The 22,452-nt window shown below is 36.7% G+C and overlaps 5 protein-coding genes across 9 annotated transcripts; 2 read left to right on the top strand and 3 right to left on the bottom strand.

Annotated features, from left to right (window-relative positions):
• Window positions 1-120: 120 nt before the first annotated feature.
• Window positions 121-6,937, top strand: AIF (Apoptosis inducing factor). The gene is made up of 12 exons (XM_046632200.2): window positions 121-286; window positions 664-971; window positions 1,062-1,116; window positions 1,330-1,478; window positions 1,539-1,669; window positions 1,759-1,934; window positions 2,019-2,210; window positions 2,385-2,581; window positions 2,673-2,925; window positions 3,067-3,251; window positions 3,369-3,641; window positions 3,732-6,937. Exons 1-12 carry the CDS (start codon window positions 196-198, stop codon window positions 3,801-3,803), a joined length of 2,082 nt encoding a protein of 693 aa, XP_046488156.1. The 5' UTR covers window positions 121-195; the 3' UTR covers window positions 3,804-6,937.
• LOC124221849 (protein broad-minded) lies at window positions 4,216-8,650 on the bottom strand. Of its 3 annotated transcripts, XM_069137113.1 has the most exons (9): window positions 7,149-8,650; window positions 6,839-6,911; window positions 6,436-6,773; window positions 6,164-6,360; window positions 5,733-6,083; window positions 5,342-5,658; window positions 4,864-5,041; window positions 4,564-4,779; window positions 4,216-4,475 (listed from the first exon to the last, which is right to left on the bottom strand). In XM_069137113.1, the coding sequence occupies exons 1-9, from the start codon at window positions 8,527-8,529 to the stop codon at window positions 4,359-4,361; spliced, it is 3,168 nt and encodes a 1,055-aa protein (XP_068993214.1). In that variant the 5' UTR covers window positions 8,530-8,650; the 3' UTR covers window positions 4,216-4,358. The 3 variants fall into 3 exon arrangements, 2 of the variants coding, with proteins under 2 accessions (XP_068993214.1, XP_046488160.2); XM_046632204.2 differs by having other exon boundaries at window positions 6,839-8,650; XR_011177447.1 differs by lacking the exon at window positions 4,864-5,041 and having other exon boundaries at window positions 6,839-8,650.
• A 24-nt stretch (window positions 8,651-8,674) lies between these two features.
• Window positions 8,675-12,900, bottom strand: LOC124221845 (TBC domain-containing protein kinase-like protein). Of its 3 annotated transcripts, none has more exons than XM_046632197.2 (14): window positions 12,589-12,900; window positions 12,199-12,411; window positions 11,865-12,114; window positions 11,556-11,784; window positions 11,203-11,477; window positions 10,885-11,031; window positions 10,666-10,786; window positions 10,414-10,575; window positions 10,152-10,329; window positions 9,867-10,073; window positions 9,549-9,808; window positions 9,324-9,451; window positions 9,050-9,212; window positions 8,675-8,982 (listed from the first exon to the last, which is right to left on the bottom strand). In XM_046632197.2, exons 2-14 carry the CDS (start codon window positions 12,401-12,403, stop codon window positions 8,875-8,877), a joined length of 2,433 nt encoding a protein of 810 aa, XP_046488153.1. In that variant the 5' UTR covers window positions 12,404-12,411; window positions 12,589-12,900; the 3' UTR covers window positions 8,675-8,874. The 3 variants fall into 3 exon arrangements, with proteins under 3 accessions (XP_046488153.1, XP_046488154.1, XP_046488155.1); XM_046632198.2 differs by having other exon boundaries at window positions 12,582-12,900; XM_046632199.2 differs by lacking the exons at window positions 11,203-11,477; window positions 11,556-11,784.
• A 419-nt stretch (window positions 12,901-13,319) lies between these two features.
• On the top strand, window positions 13,320-19,839 carry LOC124221856 (dihydrolipoyllysine-residue acetyltransferase component of pyruvate dehydrogenase complex). Its single transcript, XM_069137118.1, is given in 13 exon segments — window positions 13,320-13,594; window positions 14,010-14,191; window positions 14,304-14,497; window positions 14,686-14,860; window positions 14,955-15,148; window positions 15,307-15,458; window positions 15,670-15,722; window positions 15,725-15,799; window positions 15,887-16,063; window positions 16,180-16,364; window positions 16,499-16,599; window positions 16,747-16,924; window positions 17,199-19,839. Coding segments are annotated over 12 exon segments (1,785 nt in total). The 5' UTR covers window positions 13,320-13,467; the 3' UTR covers window positions 16,917-16,924; window positions 17,199-19,839.
• Window positions 18,988-22,418, bottom strand: Pak3 (p21 (RAC1) activated kinase 3). The gene has a single exon (XM_046632208.2). The coding sequence runs from the start codon at window positions 22,030-22,032 to the stop codon at window positions 20,521-20,523; it is 1,512 nt and encodes a 503-aa protein (XP_046488164.1). The 5' UTR covers window positions 22,033-22,418; the 3' UTR covers window positions 18,988-20,520.
• Window positions 22,419-22,452: the final 34 nt, after the last annotated feature.

The raw sequence follows: 22,452 nt of genomic DNA on the forward strand, positions 1-22,452 counted from the left end.
CAGGTCCGCTCGGTAAGACAGAGCGCTGTCTAAATGCGGAGCGAAAAAATACATGTTTAGTTCCTAGCGTGTTGGTCACAGGTGGCGGCATCAGAGGCACAAATCGAAAATTTACTAACTATAACCGGGATTATCGCCATATTGCCCTTAGAGTCTAGGGCCGCGCGCCCGTAGCACCAAAAGTAATTTGTGAAAATGTTAAGATACGGGTACGCGATCAAGAATTTATCAAAAATTACAAGAAAACCATGCCTGAGCTACGAGCAGATTCCTTTAAAATATATCGGTGAGTATAAAACGAAAAAATTATTTGATTGTCAAGTTAAAGTCTATCGAATAACTTCCGAAAACCTCATGCGGCACCGTGATGTTTTTCTAGATTATTCGAAGATTTTAACACGTACATTTAGTAGTCGATGATAAGCGAGTCCTAAAGTTGTACAAATAATCAGAAAGAAAATACGAATATTTTTAACTGTCCTCCTTTCGTTCAGAAAACTAAGTATCGTGTCAGATTTTTCACTGATTTCCCTACACCTTGAACCACCCTGCGGCGATTATTTGACTTCAGTTAACCTACAATTCAAATATAATTTTCAGTAGATTTCGTGAGTAAGACATCATTTTATTTTCTAATTTTTTTTTGCACATAAAAAATTTCAGGTATTATAAGTGCCAGTCGAAACTACAGCGATGCCGGTGATAAGAAGCCGGGTAATCCTAACAGACCACCTGGCACTACATTGAAAGCGGAAGAATGCATTCCTTCAAATCAGTCGAAATCGAAGGGATCATTTTCCTCAGATCCTGTTTGTCCAATCGATCCGAATGTTGAATGCCCTTTGAGTCCCAACCGGGATTGTGGTAAAAGGCCAGAACCATTCGAGGAGGATGGCAACCGCAAGAAGCAGCAACGGGTATGGATGCAATTGCTGGCTGCTCTCTTCATCACTGGAGCCACCATGTACATGGTAACTATATCGAGGAAGAAACTTTTCACTTTAGGGAAGTAAAGTTGCAATATTTATTTGAAGAAATTACAATTCTTAATGCTTTTGCAGGTGAATCGAATGGGCTGGTTGCAAACATCTGAAACGCTTCAAATACCGAAACAAAGTAAGACTAGAGTTGTGATAACTAATATTGCACATATTATATCAAAATGAGCCAGTTTATTATCACTCAGTAAAATATGATTAGGCCTTAATGAAATGAATAAGTTTACTGAACTAGAAGGTAGAGATAAAAGTGTAGTACTTGTTATCTGCCACTCAAATTTTATTATTGGACTACGGAGTAGTTACTACAATTTATATTTCTTTCTCCCAGAGAAGAAGAAAAAAGCAGAGAGAAAGAAAGTTAAGATTCCAGCTGTCTCTTCAGAAATAGTAACAGAAATTCCTTACCTCTTGATCGGGGGAGGAACAGCTGCTTTCTCAGCATTCAGGTCTATAAAATCAAGAGATCCCACAGCAAAGGTAGTTGATTCTACAGATTCTCATAAGAATTGGATTATTTCACACTATTCATTACTTTAGGTTCTGGTTGTAACGGAAGAAGGGGACCTCCCCTACATGAGGCCCCCGTTGTCCAAAGAGCTTTGGTATAACAAAGACAGAGAGACTACAGAGAAATTAAAATTCAAACAATGGAACGGGTCAGACCGAAGGTAGTCACAATATTATGATCCGGTGGATAATCTGAGCTTTAATGCAGTTTTTACCATGCAATTGAATAACTCACTCGTTTTCTCCCCAGCTTGTTCTATGAGCCTCCAGAATTTTACACTCCTGTTCCAGAATTAGCACAATCACATAAAGGAGGTATCGGCGTAGCTTTAGGATGGAAAGTTAGTCAAATTGACGTCGTTAATAGGACGGCAGTACTTGAAGATGGTCACAAAATAAAATATGAAAAATGTTTATTAGCCACTGGTGTGTTTACCTTTCGAAACAAATAATGCTATATACTAAGTATTCTATCGTGATATTTAATTCAATGAAAAATGAATTCTATAGGTGCCTCGCCCAAGAACCTTCCAATATTTGAAACTGCGGATGATGCAATTAAAAGTAAGATCGTACCATTCAGAACAATAGAAGACTTCCTCAAGCTAGAGGAGAGCATTCGTGATTCAGCAGTACAGAATATAGTTATTGTTGGTGGAGGATTCCTTGGTTCCGAAGTTGCGTGTTCTTTGGTCAGAAACTGTAAGTGTTACTCTGCACCTTCGTTGCACAACTCAGTTATCAACCATTTTTTAGTTGATTGGTGCTACAGATTATCTAATGAAAGGAAAAAAATTCAAATGGACTCAAATGTGTGTGAATAATCCTGGCAGGTATCGTGAAAATGCTCTGGTGACTGAGTTTTGAATTTTGCAGTAAATCCAGACCAAAAAACGGTTCATCAGATCTTTAAAGAAAAATACATAATGGCTCAAGTGCTGCCTGAATACTTGAGTGAATGGACTACGACCAAAGCAATGCTCGAAGGAGTGAGATGTATGCCTGAAACTGAGGTTGCAGATGTCGAAATGAAGGGTGGGCACTTGAAACTAATTTTAACAGATGGATCCAAAGTGAGTAAATCCTTAATTTACAAAATGAAGGGCATAATGACTAAAGATTTATATTTTTGTAACTGGGAATTTCTGTGTTTGTAATTAACAGATTGACGCAGATCAAGTTATCGTAGCAGTTGGTGCGCAAGCGAATACCCAATTAGCTCAATCTTCTAATCTTGAAATTGACGCAAAAGTTGGTGGTTATCTTGTTAATGCTGAATTAGAAGCAAGGAGCGATTTATGGGTCGCAGGGGATGCAGCTTGTTTCTATGACGTGAGATTGGGCAGAAGGCGAGTTGAGCATCACGATCACGCTGTTATATCTGGAAGATTAGCAGGCGAAAATATGACTGGCGCTGGTAGTTTAAGTTTTCTTTGTCCATAGATTTGATGCTTAATAACAGCAGAAATAGCGTTTACTGCAACTTATACCAATCAAATAGCAGTACTCATCGATTAACTTGTAGAGCATGAATCTATAAACTTGCGTCCTGTTTCAGGTAAACCCTACTTGCATCAGTCCATGTTCTGGTCAGATCTTGGACCTGAAATTGGTTACGAAGCAATAGGAATCGTTGACGCATCCTTACCAACAGTAGGGGTCTTTGCTAAGGCAACGGATCAAGACACCCCGCTTGCTGCTGTTACTGCATCCAACGAGGGTTTGAGATCAGTTAGTGAAGAGGTGAAAATATGCAGTTTGGTTTATCTTTGGTTTATCTCGAAATATCATACATCATGTTGCATTATGATTGTAAGCAATTTTTACTGTTCTTAGTTTAATTGTATATTCTTCCCGCAGCACAATTCACAGGGTAACAAATCGGCAGCAATTATACAAGCAACACCGGTATCCCAGAAGCACGCACCTGTAGAAGGGTTGAAGTCAGCAGAGTCTATAAAGAATGTCAAAAGTGACAAAAAAGACAGTAAATCATGTGAAGACGAGGGAGGAAATAAAGTAGAGAAGCCCCGTGACGACTTTGGAAAGGGAGTTATATTCTATCTACGCGATGACGTCGTAGTTGGCATTGTCTTGTGGAACATATTCAATCGCATGTCCATTGCTCGACAGGTAGGCTACTACTTTCATGGATTTCTATGCTCATTTTCCAGTGGGCATGATATATCTGGGATCTGATAAAACGAATAATTAACTCTCCAGGTTTTGGCTAGTGGAACAAGGTACGACGATCTGAACGAGGTAGCTAAACTGTTTAGCATTCACGAAGACTGATGGCACTGAAGTTGCATTTACCATCGAATCACTGTTTGTAAATATTCGTGTTACTTGCTATCTAGTTCTTGTATGTATTTTACACCCTGTACTAAGGTACGATCTCTAATGATTTGACAGATAAACTTTAGGAAACATAAAATATTGTAGATATCATTTCTCTTAGAATCAGGAAGTTAGTGTTTTATCCGAAACCCGGGTAATTGTCACATTTTCTCGCAATCGTACAAAGTCTATGTGCATTTATATTACAATAAATATATAAATATCGAACGCTAAATTATGCACATTGTTAGAAAATAAAGGACATCATTGATGGTGAATACGGATGATAGTTTTTATTCACCGTTAAGTAAATATTCTGGTTTTAATTGTTTAGTGACTCTCATCACCTGCAAAAACTATGCAGTAGTAACAGTAATCAACATACATTTTATTGTAATTTCCTGCGTACACTGTGCTTAATTAAATGATTGTCATATTAAAGTATTGTGCTTATTGCAGTACTTGTTATTACTTCTGGAAGAAGTTCGGTCTTGGTAATTAGATAGGAAATCATGTAACTAACGCTGCCTCTTGGTATGTAAGCAGGGGCAAAGTCATATTGCGATACCGTTTCGATAAAAGATCCATCAATTGTAAATGATTTCCAGATCGATAGTCAGTTAAATCCTGTAACATTGAAATCATATGTACGATAAAATTACTGTGATTTTTGAAAACTCTCGCTGCTTTAAGCTACGAGAATAATTTTACGCACCATATGTTCTGGCCACATTTTTCCAGCCGTTACATCTTCTAAAAGTTGGTTTTGACTGTAGTGTAACAACGATGTACAGTAATACAATGGATAGTCAGCTGGATACAAAATACAAATGGTTAGCAAATGTATGATTTCGCACCATGGTAGTATCCTCCAGAAACATTGAGATATGATTTCATCACAAATAATCCACCAATCTGTACCGCAGTTGTTCTGTGAAATTTGACAGACACATATTATTTTTAAGAAAAATTCCGGGTCTGAGTTTTGAAAAATCCACTATGTAAAGACAAAAACCTTTAAAGCGTATTTGATGCTAGGCAATTCATTTGCAACGATATTTTCCAGGAGATGTGAGAATGTGGTTTGAAAGTTTACAGGTAAATTCTGTTCACGACTCACAGCTTTTCCTAGCATAGGCCAAATGTACATAATCGATGGGAATTGAACTATTTGCGTGATGAAAGTTTTACACCTTGAAAAGTATACAACTCATTAGGAAAGTGATGTAAAATTGGTTTTGATTTTTACATTAACTTTGGCAGGTCAGTGATGATCCATTAAAACTGAGCCACGTAACTTTCAAGCTACTGCAATGACGGTGAAGTTTTCAATCTGAGACCTGCCTATGATGAAATATGGTTTGCTAGAGTCACTTTTTATGGAAAGTACAAGGTCTTTAACAAATTGCGGCAATTAGTTACAGAACTTTACTTCTGAAAAGCGTGATTCGCGGCCACCTGAGGCAACAAAATTAAAAATTGCGTATGCTCACCTGTCCATATCTCCATCACAAATAATAAAAACACTTGCAATGAACCAGTCGAATCCTTCAAAATTTTTTTTCCACCCGTAATACTTAATGAATCCGTGAACCTCTTTCAAGAAAATTTTCAAGTTTGTTTTCGCAAGTGACGTAACTTTCATAAGCCGATTTTGTTCTGCGTACAGCAAAGTTAATTCAATGCCGTAAACTTCTTGGGGCATCAGTGTGTCGTGATCATTATGCACTGGCCACTCGAAATGGTTTGTCAATTCTAATTCAGGAACTGCCTTTTGCATTTGATCAAGTAGATTAATCACGACGGAATGCTAAACATATTTGAAAAAATTTAACATCAGATCTGAAAAAGAGAAACTCTTATCTGCTGAAATTTGATGCTTACTTGTATTGGTTCTTTACTAGAAATCTTATGCGCTTTCCTCGCTTGTGACACCCATCCATTATCTCTGAGTCCAGGCTTATTTTCTTGGAGAAATCTTCCTAATTCTGAATGTAAGGGTATGGTGGGGCAAAGTTTTTCCACATCAAATTTCACAGAAGGCGGTAATTTAGAAAACAATTCTGTCTGCTCTAGCACTGCTGTATCACCAATGAATTTACTTATAATGCAATAGGATTTCAAAAGTACTTTGTGGCGAAGGAAACCTGCCTCATCAATTGCATATATTATTTTAAGTTCGCCATCGCTTTCTATCTCGATGATACACGTTTCTTGAAGATTGAGGAGTAGTTCCTTTACAAACAACAAAAGTTCACATTGATTTGTAGCATAAATCAACCTGTAGATACTTTGAATTCTTTTATAATTCGTACCTGATAATTCAGTACGTGCTTCAAAATAATTTTTGCATCCAAGCTATCGAGGAAAACGTTCAGCGCCATAAGCGCAAGGCAGTGATATGGTGAATTAGAGTTTACAGAATGTTGTAATAATTCCCATAAATTACTGGGGTGACTGTCTTCGCTAGATGAAATTTCTTGACTTGTATCATCCAATAGAGCGATGAAGCCTGTAAAAAATTATTGAAAAATAGGTTTCTGCATAATTTGAATATTAATATAACGTAAGAGCTGATTGAACGTACACAAGCTGTTCAACGACAATAGTCTTAGGATGTGTAAAAACTCTTTTACAACACAATCTTCCCAAGGATCATGAAAATTGTGAGGATCTTCTAACTTTGTGCAAATATCAGTTAATACTTTTGATAAGAAGTGAGGGGCTAGGTCTCTCAAGATCGTAAAACCCACTGGCTCCAAAGCCGCAGTGGACAAAACAGCAACAACGTTATTACAGCTCCAAGACGACTTGAGTGGCTCTATTGAGCCTCGCAACAGTTCTTCAAAAACTGACTCCTCACGAGTCAATAACTGTAAAGCGAGAGGTAGAGAAACCACTTTAAGCAGCATAGTCTTAATTGCTCTGTAAAAGAAAAATGAAATGAAGGAAACATTATCTAAAATTAAGAGCAAATGATATTTTCCTACCTATCGAGAGATTGCTTTTTCATTTCATTTTCCATCGAGTACTTATCCATTTTGTTGTACAGATGGGCGATTGCTGAATAAAATTCATCTTGTAAAATATATTTTACCACGTGACATACATCATAACACTCAAATAATCTTCCTATGAATTTAAGCAAATCAATCACATACTCTGTATTCATAATAGAAAGTGGTTGCCGCAACAAATCTGCAGCGTATACCAAAACTGCATTTGCTGGACAAGTAGCAGTCGATTTTTCTTTACAATTCAATGAGAATGCACTAGAGTTATGGATTATAAAGCGCGAACCTTCTTCCGTATTCAAGGCTCGCATCATCACATCTATCATGTGAGGATGTATTTTACGTTCAGTTTGGGGTGGTACTCTCAATAACGGATCAAGAGCTAGTTGATAAAACCTAGCATCATATAAAACTGATGGAGAATCGAGCAGCCTCTGCAGAGCTGAGCGAGAAATATCATAAATGCTTGCTGGGACTTCTGAAAGTGCTAAAATATTCAACGAATTCAACAGAGACAGCATAAAGTCAGGGACGTTGAACGGGTCATTCAGTTGAATTTCAGACAGTAACAGTCGACCAGCAGCCTTGCTGCAAAGCTGAGCTAAAAAGCACAGAGAATGGAGATACGTCACAGTCTTGACGGTGTCTCCAGAGATATTTACTTCAAATGGCTCATCGTTAATATGTGCCGTAAGAGCCGCTGGGGATTCTACCATACCAACCCTTACAATATAGATGATGCTTTGTAACAATGCAGGGAATTTTCCTAGAGCAGTTGTTAATATTTTCAGCGTTGTTAAGCTGTGAGCCCATTTTTTGGACCAGTCTGACTTGGGCTCCAAAACTGACAAGATATTGAGCGTGGTTAGGATATGCAGCTGATTGCTAATACCAAAAGTATGAGAGCTTAGAAAGGCTAGAAATTGTTCCATCATTTCCTCTAACAATTTTTCTGTGTTTCTGTTGCTTTTCAAAGTTTCTTCCTGGTGTTGAATGATCAAGTGCATTATACGAAGTAATTTCTCATGAAGGTTTATCTTGAAATTAATACCAGACACAAATGTAGGCAACATATGATGTAGCCGTTTCGAATGATACAGTGCACTGAATGCGTTTAGCAAATTTGTTAAGACATCTTGCTGTGCCTGAGACCCATTTAATAATTGAGCATGAGCCTGTAAGCTTGCCTCAAATATAGGCTGACTCTCATCAACGATTCCATCTTTCAAAGCTTTCAACAGTAATTCCCACGATTGACTACTCCCAATATTAGTTATTTCGCTTCGTGTCAAAGCTTCGTATCCTGCTAATCTGACATGGATTGGTTTTTCATAGCTAATTTTATTCACAATATAGGTAAAATTGTCACTTCCAATTGCTCGCATGGGCCCCCAATCCTCGCCAGACAAATCGCTGGAAATAGACATAGACGTCTCGGGTCGCGCCTCATTTATAGCTACAGAATTAGCTCTGGAGGACAAGCAGCGCTCATCAATGACTGACTTTACTCTGGCAATCAGTTCTGTCATTTCCTTAGATTGAATCATATCTTGAGCAATTTCGTGCGCATTTTCATTCTTCTTCAGCCCCTCCTCGATAGTGGTTTCGAATTTTTCTTTCACACATTCGTTTATCCACTTCCGAAGGGGCAGTGGCATATTTTCCATTGTCAAAGTGTGTGATGCACGCTTTTATTCAGAGCACGGTCATTCAGAGATTAAAAAACAATGATAGTTAAAATCAGAGTTGAAATCAACATTAGAGATACCACTGACTATTTCAGTAGGAGATACCCACACATTTTGATACCATTCACCATATTACTATATTTGGTACAGTTGTCATGGTAACACAGGACAAACAAGTATCATGAAGAAATACAAATCTTTATTTTTTAAGGGAACATTATACAATGTATACGATAAACTAACGTATGTTATAAATTACAGATCATACAAGACATATTTATGTGTTATTAAAAAAATGGTATAATGGTATAAATTTGTTCTTTTCTATCGTGGCGGAACCAGAATATGCGGAGCAGTGGAACGTAGAGCGTAAATGCCTCCTTCTAGGGAACACACTCTTAGAACACGACAGCTTATCAGAAATTCTGTAAACTGTTCAAATATTCTGTTTTAAACATTCAACATAATAGACGGATGGGAATATAAATGTAAACGTTACCAATGCATTGTTTTGATCGTGTTGACCAATAATTACGACAATGCTGTCTCTGTTATTTGCTAGCGGTTCGGCATGTGGACCAAGCGACATTATGTCTGTGTGAGAAAGTTGAACACTTGTAAATGGAATATTGATGCTACCCAAAACTGCGCCCCTTTCAAATCTATAAAAATTAGAAAAATTGATGATTATTAGAGAACTCAAGTATAATGTATTATCGATTCTTTTTTACGTTATTTTATTGTACTAGTAAATCCTGGAAGTAATTACTCACTGTATGTTATTCCGTAGATCAACGACAATCACATTTTGTTTACTGTTTTGCAAGAGATTCATAAAGTCCTTAATGCTAATTCTTGGCATTTTTTCAGTCCCTGGTTCAGGGTCAATCCAGTTTGTTGCCTATAAAAGTATAAATATCAGCTGTTACTGCTTAGAATTCTAATGCAAAATTAGTCGACTGCACAAAATTTTGAATTAATGGTAATTTCAGTTTCACCTTTGATTGATCGAGTTGATGACTCCTGTAAGTAATGCTGGCTGGCGTTTTGTAATACATGGCCATTGAGTCCTTGACACATAGCTCGATATCGATTTCAGGAAGATCAGAGAATAGTAAAATACATTCATTAAATCCTGATGTGAGTAACGAATCTCGCAGTTGCCTAAGTATTGCTAGACCAACCAATAAGGGAAACGAAGAATCTCCCAGTAGAAGTTTGTCCCATAAGTGCAGGATTTTGTGTAGAGGAAATACATCTGTGCAGAAATTAATAATTAGCAACTTTATCAGTGAATATTTGTCATAGATACTCACGTGAAAACATTGTCAGGAACCACGGTATTGCAAACAACTCTGGGACAAAATTGATGGATTTCAAATGATTGGCTAACTGTGGATCGTGAAAGGCTATGGTTTGAGAAAATTTGCCCAAATACTCTTGGATCACTGCAGAGTTGTCCTTTAGAAAGAATTTGTGAAGATACTTAGGGATGAACGCTGATATGCAAGCAAATGCTCGAGCTGAAAGGAAATTTAATATTTTTTGTGATGCAATATTCATTGGTGACTAGATACAAGAATATTGCTTCAAAGGATCACCTTCATTATCAAAGTTGAGGAACAAGAATGGTGCTGTTAGTGAATCTAGGCCCTGCCAGTATACGTAGTTAGGGTTATCTCTAACCCAGGCCTTTAGTAATCTCTGCAGTCTCTGATGGCCTGCTCCCGAGGATAATAATTCACTGTATTGATGACATCGTGGAATGTCGACTTCAATCTTGTGAAAACGAATTAAAATTTAATAAATTTGTCGTTCCTTCTAGTACACTTTCGCTTAAATCTGATTTCAAATGCTTTGTACCTGTCGATCTGTATGCGTTGGCGTTTCTTTGTCAATCATTTGGTATCTGCGTTCTATGTCGCCACTTACATTCAGCAGTGCTGCCCAAACTCGGCCTCGCACCAGTGGTGGAATGTCCTTGTGAGCCTCCCTAATGATGGCATCTCTAGTGATTGGATAACCCTAAGTTTAATGGTCGGATATTATAATTCGAAACGTATTTAGTTTATTCTACAACAAATATGCATGTATGACTTCGATTGAAAGTATCACCTGCAGTAATCTTTCATAGAGTACAATTCTATAAAATTGATATTCTGTGTCTCTTTCTCTAATTATTAATGGTAATTGTGACGCAGCACGCGTCAAATTATCCTGTGCTTGGATGTGTGTCCTGTAAAATAAAAAATTTGAAGCATACTGCAACAGGCAATGAATTATTTTAGATTGTCACAGTGGAGTTTAGTCAGGAGCGAAATGTATGTTAATTACCCGTTCATCAATCGAGGGTAATTGGCTGTAAATGGAATGTGACATAATCGCTGCCGTAATGTATCCAAAGGTACTTTAACCACTCTCAAGTCAAGCAGTCCAGCCATGTCTCTGCGACCAAATATTTGGCCCAGCAGTACCACTAAGCTGAAATATGTGTAATTCATTTTTTGTTTACATATTTCAAACTCAGGTTTAATTTTTGCTCTAATGAATAATATAATATAATATATATCTATATATTATATTATATTATTCATTAGAGCAAAAATATATATATATATATATATAGGTATATATCGATAAGCTTAAACATACTTTGGTACAGACAAAATGGGAGGTCGAGATCTTATTAATCCTTGTTTCTTTAATTCCATTGTAATATCGCCACCCGCAAGTTGCCATAAATAATAGAGTTCATCCATTTTTCTCGCAGTAACACTATTATAGATCTTTTGTTCTTTCGATACCAAATCTTTTTTTAAAAATTCTTCGAATAAAGTATGTTGTAACAATTCTTCTGGAGTTTTTCTTTTACTTGGGTAAATTTGAAGGCAGGAATCAATGAAGTCTTTAACAACCTCTGGTAACGCCTGTCAGGTTCAAATCAATGGGTTAAGTTTTTCTCTTCGAGAGCAAAACTTTTATATGAAATTGAAAAATTTTTATACCTCGTAGGTTTTTAAACAGTTATTTTCCCTCGCAATTCTTTCAAAAATCGTTGTCTCTGAATTTATAAGGCTCAAAACTTTGCGCAAACATTGGGCTAACTTGACACCAGACCAGATATTCTGTTTTAACAAACATTCAGCAATTATCATCCCCAGAGACCAACTATCGACCTTCACACCATTTGGATTATTTCCTAAAAATACCTCTGGTGCTAGATATTTTGGGTACCTGAAAATTACATCGTCATTACGGAACATCCAATGTATAAAATTTATAGTAATCAAGAAATTAAAAATATAATATATTACCCAATTGGGAAAGAAACGTTTCTGCCACTATCCGTCATGTAATAAAGTCCATAATTATACAGCTTGACATTTTCATCTTTGGTAATTAAAATATTGTCTGGGCTCAGGTGCCTATGTACCAAGCCCAATTTATTTATGTGGCATAGACCGAGGAGGCATTGGTACAAAATCTTCTTCACAGTTTCCAGGGATAAATTATTCCTGTTGCTTAAAGGCTCTCCGCTATACTCAGCCACAACGACAATCCTTTCTGATAACGAAAATGCAAGTGAAAAGATAAGCAGACTCTGTATTCCTCACAGAATTATATTCCTGAATGGCGACAAAGACTTGCCATGTTTACTCCTAATTATATCCAGATAAGTCGACAGGTTTGAATGCTCTATCGTCTTTAAGAATTGAGACCTGCCATAGATTGTTATAGAATTTGGAGTCAGCGGCAGTCCGTTGCTGCCACACAACTCGACTGGATGACTTCTAGCAAAGAACGTCGTTCCACCTAGACAACGCTCATCATCTTCCAGCAAAGCTGGGCACATATTGTTTTCTATAACGGGGAATTCATATGCATGAGTAAAATTATCAGCAAGTAGGCGTTGCTAAGGCCCTTATATTCGAAAGATGATTAACTGTAGTGCTTTTAAAATAACGGTAAATGGAAGTTCCTCATACTTGAAATATAATTTAGCATTATAATTTTATTGATTATTCAATCACCTCTTACCGATTTTAGCACCAACAAAGAATATCAAGCGTTTAAATGTTAGGCGTCGTTTCTTGTAGCATTTTACCGATCAGCTGTTAGCTGTCACACGGCTGTCAAAAACTGAAGATAGTTCCATATAGTTCCATGGTAGAACACCAGACTACGCATTGGACAGCGTCGAAAACCTCTGTTAAAAATTCCATACCGGAAACACGTGTTCCCTTAACCCTACCTTTAATCTTTGAGTCCCGGAGAGACAATTAATTTCAATCGAAATCTTGATTGAATGTGGTCTACGCTCAGCAAATAATTCTATCAAACCTCAGAAATCGAACAATTCTTTACATTGCCGTAACATGTTTCAAATCATCCGATACGTCACTTTTTGTAACAGACTTTAGAAAAACGAAAAAAGAAAACATACCTAGAAGTCGTCTGCTTTTTATCTCAATTCATCGCGTGATTTTCGAATAAACGCGGCGATAGGCGCTTTCTTGTACCATTGATAAGAGGTTTTTAGAATGTTAGACATTTACCGCAAACTGTGAATGTATTTGCCACGCGATTCATTCTGATGATGTTATAATGATACGTCAATTTGCCCTCGTGAAGCTATTTAATTCGCACGGTTTCGCAGAGTCGGGTGTCTCACATTAAACTGGCCTCAATACGGAGATTCACAGCAAAATCATAAATTATATGCGTACAGTACGTCAGTATTGACGTAACGGGAGAATTTTTACAAATGATGTAGATTGCATACAGAATGAATCTGTCTGAATAAATTGTCTGAGATCTATCAGAGACGACCTTGACGCAGAGGACACATTCGGAGGAAAAAGGTCACGCGAATATCAAGTCCAATTACGCCTTGGCCCATTCTGTCGGCGGGGAAAAATGGCGCAAGTTCTTAGGGGTAGGGTCGGTGTGTTTACGACAAAGTATTTTCAAACAATCATACCGAAAGTTGAACTCCCCATAAAATATCATCGATCATGTTTTCACACCAGCTGGGTTTTCGATGGTACGTAATTTTTCATTCATCAATACTTGAGCGAACATATGCGATTACCAGAGGTTAGGTTTGCCATGTCGCCAATATTACTTAACCACGTAAATCAACAGTTGCATTAAGTTTCGTAGCTAACAATTAGATCTTGACCCAATTTTTCTGAGATAGGGATGGCGCATTTCATTCGAATCAATGAAGTAACTCTGCGTGTATTTGCGGAGAGCCTTTTTTTAATTTTGTTATGCAACTTTTTTTTCGATCCCTAGAACATCAGATCCAATTGTCCAAAAAATAACTATGGATTTTCTGTAAATAATTTATATTGAAAAATACAAGTACGTAATTATTGAAAACTGAAAACTTCTATTAAGGCGAGACAGGTAATATCCATTTATGCAGGTTGTGAGAAATGTAATTTTTTTAATAGTAAAAGGACGAGAACTCCTAATGCCGTCCTTGTCACCAACCATGGAACAAGGTACATTGATCAAATGGTTGAAAAAGGAGGGAGATGACATCGATCCTGGCGATGCTGTCGCCGATATTCAAACCGATAAGGCAGTGATGACGATGGAAATGGACGACGAAGCCATTCTAGCAAAAATAATCGTAATATAGTTTGTTTCTTCCTCAATATTGTAGTATTTCTCACAGCTCCTTCCACAAGCCATAACATCTTTTCCTTTATAAATATATCTTAGGATATCTTATTAAACTTTAGGTCGCAGAAGGAACCAAAGATGTCAAAGTTGGCACATTGATCGCTTTGACGGTAGATAAGGGTGAGGATTGGAAGGCAGTGGAAGTGCCAGGAGGATCTACTGCTGGAACACCGTCTGTTTTCTCTACGAATTCAGATCCTCCTGCTCCATCTGCACCAGCTGCATCTGCATCACAGCCAATACCAGATGGACAGTGAGTTAATGTACAAATTGTGAATATTTTCAGAGCTGGAGAAATTTGGCTTGAATTAAACAGAAGTATGACTTGGAAATGAAACTATTGTGGCCAGTCATTTAGTAGAATACTTTCAATTATCTTTACTTCCGAAAGCTCGCTAAATGTAAATGCAAGTTAATATATTGTAACTTTTACACTTCCAGACATGACTTGACGATGCCAGCTTTATCTCCAACAATGACAACAGGAGTATTGGTAAAGTGGCTAAAAAAAGAAGGTGACAATATAGAGCCAGGCGATGCTATCGCGGATATACAGACTGACAAAGCTGTCATGACTTTTGAACTCGAAGACGAGTTAGTATTGGCTAAAATAATTGTAAGTATTACCATATGACGTTGTGTCTGTTGGGGAGACAGATTGTTGTTTAGGAAAATCGTCGTGCTAACTTTTTAATTCGTCTTCATCGCAGGTACCTGAAGGATCTCAAGTTGAAGTCGGCCAACTTATTGCTTTGACCATGGATAAGGGTTCTGATTGGACAAAGGCCGTTATTCCTGCCACTACTCCGGTCGCCAATGCTGCAAAACCTGCTCCTTCTACACCATCTCAACCACTCAAACAAGCGCCAACTTCGCGTAGTACACTTCCACCACCAAGCGGCCAGTATGTATGTTTGCATTACTTTGGAAGTTGGTTTCATTGCATGACTGCAGCATCAAGTTTCAAATATTTCCGAAGTAAATTAAGAATAGTGAATTTATAATACCGTCAGCGAAGGTGTGACAGATGTAATTAGATGTACAAATACTATTTTGATCCAGGGTCTATGGCTTGGCTGTCAAAAGGTTACTGGAAGAGTATGATTTGAGTTCTGGTTCAATAAAAGGAACTGGACGACCTAATCGCCTTTTGAAAAGTGATGTTCTTGCTCACATTCAAGCCCATGGTCTGCAAAAAGTAGCCCCAAAAATCGGTATAGATTCTGATCATTTTAGTACGCATGCCATGTTGAATTACATCACCAAAATATTTTACAATCGCTGTTTCACGTATTGCTCAGTACAAATGTATCCAAGAAATTTGATTGGAGTTGACTTCTGAGCAAATTTTTGCAAATTAATTTACTATTACTTAATTGGTTTTATAGCAGCTGGACCGGAATCTCCTGCAGCATCCAAATCAAGCAATCCAAGTGCAATCGGAAATACCAGTGAAAGACCATCTGGATTGGGGCAAAATATCCCATCCACTTACAAGGATGTTCCTGTCAGCAATATTAGGGCAGTCATTGCAAAAAGACTTGCAGAATCTAAAGTCAGTAACGCAAGACTCACTTCATATTTGCTTTATTTTACTATTACGCAATTTTTTTCTTTTCTAACCAAAATATTTTTGTTTCAGAGAAACATCCCACATTCTTACGAATTCATGGATATTAAAGTAGACAAACTGAACGAAATTCGGGAAAAGTTGAAGGCGGAAAACGTCAAGGTATCCGTGAACGATTTCATCACTAAAGCTGTTGCTCACGCACTCCTGGAATGTCCAGCTGTTAATACGTTGTATCAGAATGGACAGGTAAGTGTGATAACTTTGGACACATTGTCGTATACCTCTTTTAATTTAGGCAAAAAAAAAGGTGAAATATAAATCTATTGTCGTATTTTAACTTTTATTTTTTCATTAACTTTCAGATTGTTCAAATGCAAAAAGTGGATATTTCGTTCGCAGTTTCTATTCCAACTGGCCTTATAACGCCAATTATATTTGACGTTCCATCAAAAGGTTTGATAGATATTTCTGCCAGTATTAAAGAGCTTGCTGGTCGAGCTCGTGACGGAAAACTTCAGCCACATGAATTTCAAGGTGGAACGTTTACGTAAGTTTTAATTGAAGCTATATCTAATTGTAAGATATCCAGTTTCATTGGGTGTTTAAATTATGTGATACGACTGTCTTCTTTAAAATGTTCCAAGTTTTACTCACATTTTATATCATTATCATTTCCATTAGAATATCCAACCTTGGTATGTTTGGCATTAAAGAATTTTCCGCCATAATAAATCCCCCACAAACAGCTATTTTAGCCGTGGGAACTGGAAGACAGGAATTAGGTGAGTTTTCTGTCTAACTATGAATCGATGATTTCACTCTTGATTGTAGGATTTGCGTTAATTTTTTATTATAATCAGTTGTTTGTACAAGCCTTTAGGATAAACCCAATTTTTCAGCAAATTCTGTATCATAAGTTTCTCCCACAGATTCTAATTTTAATACCGTCACACGAATGACAACAACACTATCATATGATAGGCGAGCAATCGACGATGATCAGGCAGCTGACTTTCTAGCTGTTTTAAGAGCCATGCTTGAAGATCCAACTTTCTTGGCTGTCGGACGGGCTCAAGCATATAGGCATAAACGTGTATGATTCTACCTGTAAGTGATTCAAAAATTAAGTAGTTAAACAAAGTATATATGTGGACACATTTTTTTCGATCATGGAAAAGTGCATTAGGTTTCAGGTTTTATACTGTTCAGCCAACTGTAATTACTGAGAAATATTTGTAACCCACTTTTAACATATCACAAAGGAATTAATTTTTGCACGCAATTCAACGCTTTTAATTTCAGATATCTTATCTTTTGCCTATGTTCCAAATGAATCATCTTCTATCGATAAAGATCGAATATTCTTGCTAATTTCTTTCAGGTTCCGTACTCATGGAAGGAACTCTGAGAATTCCCAAATTTTCGTAAGTTAGAAAAATTGTACAGAATATTTATTTAAAGATGAATCTGCACCTATGTGTATGCATAGAACCAAGGTGTATTAAGAGCTTGATTTTCAAAGACAATGTTTGTTTCTAGTAAGTTGTAAGAACAGGCTTCAGACAGATTGTGATACTTGAAGAGTAACTTCACTTAGTAATCAGTCATAGCTCATTTACAGTTTAAATGAAATCAGCAATTTTCTTAACAAAATAATGTTACGATTCAGTACAGATTTATTTGTGTATTTTGTAGTTGAACTACAACCATTATGTTACCAGTGTATAAGCCCACGGCAATGAATATAACGAACGATTACAGAAGTTTGTAAAGCTCTTTAGAACTCAGGGTGTACAGTAGAATTCAGTACACGAAATTTTCATGAAAATATTTATTGATGTTCTTTTCTAGTTACTATCAACTACAAGTTGCTGTGTAGCCATGTAGTTTCAATATAATATTCTGTATATTTTTAGTGATTTGCCAATAATACACTTTGTTCGGTCTGCATATGACGTATGTACATACATGTTATTTCGATCTCTAAGTATTTAAAGAAATTTATTTTTAGCCTGACAATCGTTAGATCAACATTACTTCGGTTCATAATTTATTTATTTATTTATTACATACATTATTCTTACAATTCGGGATCAGTGCAAATGAAAACTCTCAATCAAGAAATCTATAATAAAGAAACACTGTTTATTTCAATAGGAATTTTTCCGGAATTTATTTTATCGTTTGTGTCCATTTTTTTTTTTTTATTATTTAAAGCAAAGTGGAAGGAAATTCAATTAGTCAAATAAAGGTATTGCATGTCCTCACCTATGCTAAAGTATGTCTGATATGTGTATATGAAAAACCTAGAAGTTCAATTGCATATAACTTTTGCAATTATCATTTGTAACGGAACTGAAATAATCCGATCTAATTATTTAAAAATACTTTACTTCATGTACACATATGGGAAGCAGGAGTTTGTTCCTCATGATACTTTCTCATTTGATTGAATCCCTATACACTTCTTTGCATATAAAACCAGCATTTCTATGATTTGAACCATATAATAATAAGACAAAAGTACCGTATTTTCACGTGTAATTGTGTATTCCAACATTTTCTTTAGTAGATTTATAGTTCAACTACAGATAAAAGGTAATGTAATTCGTTATCTCGATTTAGGAATCGAATTCTGTAGAAGTATCATTTATTACTTTTATCTCAGCTTATCAAGCGGCGCGATAATTTTCATACTAAGCGACATAGCAACACATACTCTCTTCTGATATGCTGTATAATGTTACATACCACAGGAGTATCTTTAGCTCACTGTTTACATCGTTCGATTCCATTTGAATCTCAAGGTCGTGGGTTCGGTCGAGTTTTTTTACCCAATATAATTTTTCACTAGTTTTCAAGGCATTAGACTCAATCTCCGACCAGGGGGAAAAAAAATGTATAATTTCTTTTATATGATTGTTACATACGTGTTTTAATTACATATACATAACTCATACAATATTTATAGCCCAGCAGATAAGGGCTGCGATTTACAGCTGTGACTGTGCAATAATTTTATGAAAAATCTTATATTTGTTAGAATTGACGAAATCGCAATAGATCTGATTGACAATTCAGACACAGTTTGATTAGAATTCTCATACAAGCAATTCATACATAAAAATCTGGCATTAATATTAAAAGATGGACATTTTTTTTTTGTAAACAATTAATTATTTAAATTTTTCACAAACGCTCTTTTGTGTGGTTAGTGTTGGTATTATAAATAACTTGTTGGTGTGATTTCCAGTTGGATACTTTGAAATCTGCATTTTTAATATCGATAACTTGTTGTACAGAAGTTGTCTACAAACCACTAAATTATCAACAATATCATTCAATCTATGTATCACATCTCAATTGATTTCTCATGAAGGTTAATTTTCTCCTTCCTTTCTTCTGCTGCGTTACCAGTATTTTAAAGCAATTTAATACTACAGCTTTTGCTTAAAAGTCTAATTAAGATAAGGAAGTTGTGGCGTTACATCTAAACTTTTTTACAGTTATTATTTTCTTAATATGCATGCTGGAATTCGATGTCACACTATATGTCGTTGGGAAAGTTTGATTATATTATTTGCTCAGAATTTTATTGTCAAATTCATGGGAATTTTGATAAAAAGTAACATTTTTATGAATACAAATATGATTTTACAATCTTAGGGTATAAAATGCTTGGTTGTTTGACAACGAGCAGACAAATCACGCTTTACAAGCATAATTATTATTGCATCATCTTAATCTAAAAAATTGTGTAAAGTACAAATAGAAAAAATGCTGAATGCTCATCTAAATAAACTGTTACATGAAATAACCTATATTGTAGAATGTAGCATTTGTTTGGTCCGTTTAAAAAATGATCGATTTTTACGTCAGAATGGTTATTGCTAAATTACAATTATATAATCCAGGGTTAGCAAAAACTGTATACATATGTATAAAATTTTGAATGATTATCTGAAAATTACTTATCACAATGGTATAAAATCTATCAAAATTACTTGTTACGTTTTAATACTGCTCAAAGGCAAAAATACTTTTGAGCTGAAAGCTAGGCACTTGAGAAAATGTAAAACACGTCAATTAATGCCAACCCTGCCCGAAAGTTGACGGATTATATATTGGCATTTGTTTACTCTAATAAGTAGTTCTCAAAATATTTGGTATGTTTGAAAAAAAAAAAAAAAAAAAAAACAAGTGAGTCTTCAATCTTTAAAGGTCTATTGCCAAGTAAGTTATGAATTTTTTTTAACACTGACTGAATATGCAAAATACTTTTGTTAAGTGATGTAAGTTGATTTTACGTTGAATACTTTGTGTCAGTCTTGAACATAGTATCAATTATCTTTGACTACACTTGATTGCACTAGATCAAATTATTTATATCTGCAATCATTGATAAACTACAAATACTAAATATACTAATCATGACTGTTTCATATTAATGTTAAATGTAAACTTATACAGGCTTCAAAAATATGTATAGTATATCTCGAGTAAATATTTGTAAAATTGATAAAAGTTTTTTTATGCTAAATTTATTACAGAAAAACTGTATGTATAAATATTCTGCGGCACGTACCGAAGGGTCGAGTACTGGCTATGAAACGATAGCGATACACAACTGGAAATGATGAGTGGAAGAATATTTTCTCAATTTTCCTACTCATATAATTAATTTTTGAGACAATATAATTTGTTTAAAATACTTTTCGCAAAATTTTTTGGGCTGCACGAATTAGCGGTGTTAGCGTAGATAAATCCGCACAGTTATCTAAGAAAGGATGAGCGAGCAGCTCCTCAGCTGTTGCTCGATCATCGACCTCGACAGCCAGGCATCTCTCAAGGAAATTTTGAAAATGAGGAGTTAGCGTATCCCACCTCGGGATGGATGGTTTCCCTATAGCAGCGATCAAGTACAGAGCTCGGAGCGGAGTTTCCTTCAAGTACGGAGGCTCTCCTTCGATCATTTCAATCGCCATTATACCAAGGGACCAAATATCTACTTTTTTACCGTACTGTTTCCGTGTAACAACCTCTGGAGCCATCCAATATGGGGTCCCAACCATTGTTTGCCTCTTTTCGTCACCAACAATGTTTGCGCAAAATCCAAAGTCTGTCACCTTTACCAACCCATTCATTCCAAGTAGAATGTTGTCGGATTTAATGTCTCTGTGAATGATTCCTTTTGCATGTAGAAAGCTAACGGCTTTGAGAACCTCGCGGCAGACTGCCGCTATCTGGGCCTCCTTCATAATAGTTTCAGTGACGACATCCGTTAACGGCCCTCCATCCAGCAGTTCCATTATCACCCATAGATTTTCGTCTACCAGATAAGCGTCAAGAAAATTGACCAGATTTGGATGATGGAATCCTTTCAAGACTTGAATCTCTGTCAGAATTAGCTCCTTCTTAGGCTGTTTGGTCAAATCAATGTCTTTGATGGCCACTCTTTGACCAGTCTTTGTATCGGTGGCTATGAAAACAGTGCCCGACGCACCAGCTCCTACTTCCTTGCTTCTCTCAAACCTGCGATGCGGATCTTCGGGATTGCAGATTTTTCTCAGCTCCTCGAAAACCTCGTCCTCTGTCATTTTCCCCACCGAACCCTCAGTCTTTCTTCGTAGTATGGGACTCTCGTCTTCCGGGTGACGGATATCATCTGGCAGTCGAGTTTCATCTTCTTCGTTAATTTGGTAAGTATTTAAATCCTCTAATATCTCTGTCAACGTTTTTTCAGAATGTTCCACCTTTGTTCGTGGGGCGGGCTTGGGGTGTTTGTTGAGCTTCGGAGGCAGGTCTGGTAATCTCTGCTGGCTGTCATTTGAGCTGATGGAGGTGCTGCCGTCGGAATCACCAGATTGATACTGTTTTTTCGATAAGATTTTATCGATCTCTTGCGATTCTTCGGCGATCAATTTCTCTGTGACAAATGGTTTGAAAACTTCCTCGAGCGGTTTTTTCTTTATTGAATAATTGTAGAACTTAATCGCCTGCAAGGCTGCTGCTGGGTGCTCACTCTGCTCGACCTTGGTTATCTGCTTGTCCAATTCTTGGATCCACCGGTCGGGCAGACCCTCGAGTTGACCAGTTTCGACATTTTTCGTAACGTGGATATTCTGCGTGACGTTTGTCGGCAGACCTATCTCCGAAACTACCTCGACGTTGCTGTTCTTCTTCTTCGTAAATAGCCTTGTTATACTCAGGCTCATTTTGGCACGCGGTTTAGCAAAGTTTATCGAGGGGCGTTCCACCGTGGTTGACGAATTTATTTTCCTAGTTATCGAAAACGGCGAGTGTTAATACAAGGTATCGAAAACGCGGAGACTGATCACACCCATTATTCAGGATTTAGCCGCGTGAGTTGCGAGTCTCGGTCTTATCTATTTACAAACTTTATTCATTTGCAGGCGTGTGCTATTTAATCACTCACTCGACACAGACATTACTAATTATCTCACGCACTCCTGGAAACTTCTTTTACGTTGGTACACTACACTGATATGCCGTCTGAATTGCAGCAGAGAATGTAACAGAACTTCTTTTTCCGAAAAATACCTAATTTTAACGATCATCGACCAACACTGTCGCCATCTGCCTTCGACTGATTCAGCAAATGAGTCACCCTTTTC

The sequence above is a fragment of the Neodiprion pinetum genome, chromosome 6, assembly GCF_021155775.2.
Source record: "Neodiprion pinetum isolate iyNeoPine1 chromosome 6, iyNeoPine1.2, whole genome shotgun sequence".
Taxonomy (NCBI): Eukaryota; Metazoa; Arthropoda; class Insecta; order Hymenoptera; family Diprionidae; genus Neodiprion; species Neodiprion pinetum.

Bases quoted from the DNA above. Each gene is read 5' to 3' on its own strand.
- AIF (XM_046632200.2), top strand. From the start codon at position 196: ATGTTAAGATACGGGTACGCGATCAAGAATTTATCAAAAATTACAAGA. The intron at 972-1,061 runs GTAACTATATCG...ATGCTTTTGCAG, and splicing joins CTGGAGCCACCATGTACATG to GTGAATCGAATGGGCTGGTT. The intron at 3,642-3,731 runs GTAGGCTACTAC...TTAACTCTCCAG, and splicing joins GCATGTCCATTGCTCGACAG to GTTTTGGCTAGTGGAACAAG.
- LOC124221849 (XM_046632204.2), bottom strand. From the start codon at position 8,529: ATGGAAAATATGCCACTGCCCCTTCGGAAGTGGATAAACGAATGTGTG. The intron at 5,659-5,732 runs GTAAGCATCAAA...AAATATGTTTAG, and splicing joins CTAGTAAAGAACCAATACAA to CATTCCGTCGTGATTAATCT. The intron at 5,042-5,341 runs GTGAGCATACGC...ATACTTTTCAAG, and splicing joins TGTGATGGAGATATGGACAG to GTGTAAAACTTTCATCACGC.
- LOC124221845 (XM_046632197.2), bottom strand. From the start codon at position 12,403: ATGTGCCCAGCTTTGCTGGAAGATGATGAGCGTTGTCTAGGTGGAACG. The intron at 10,576-10,665 runs GTGATACTTTCA...CATTAAACTTAG, and splicing joins TCTATGAAAGATTACTGCAG to GGTTATCCAATCACTAGAGA. The intron at 9,452-9,548 runs GTGAAACTGAAA...ATACTTTTATAG, and splicing joins ATCAACTCGATCAATCAAAG to GCAACAAACTGGATTGACCC.
- Pak3 (XM_046632208.2), bottom strand. From the start codon at position 22,032: ATGAGCCTGAGTATAACAAGGCTATTTACGAAGAAGAAGAACAGCAAC.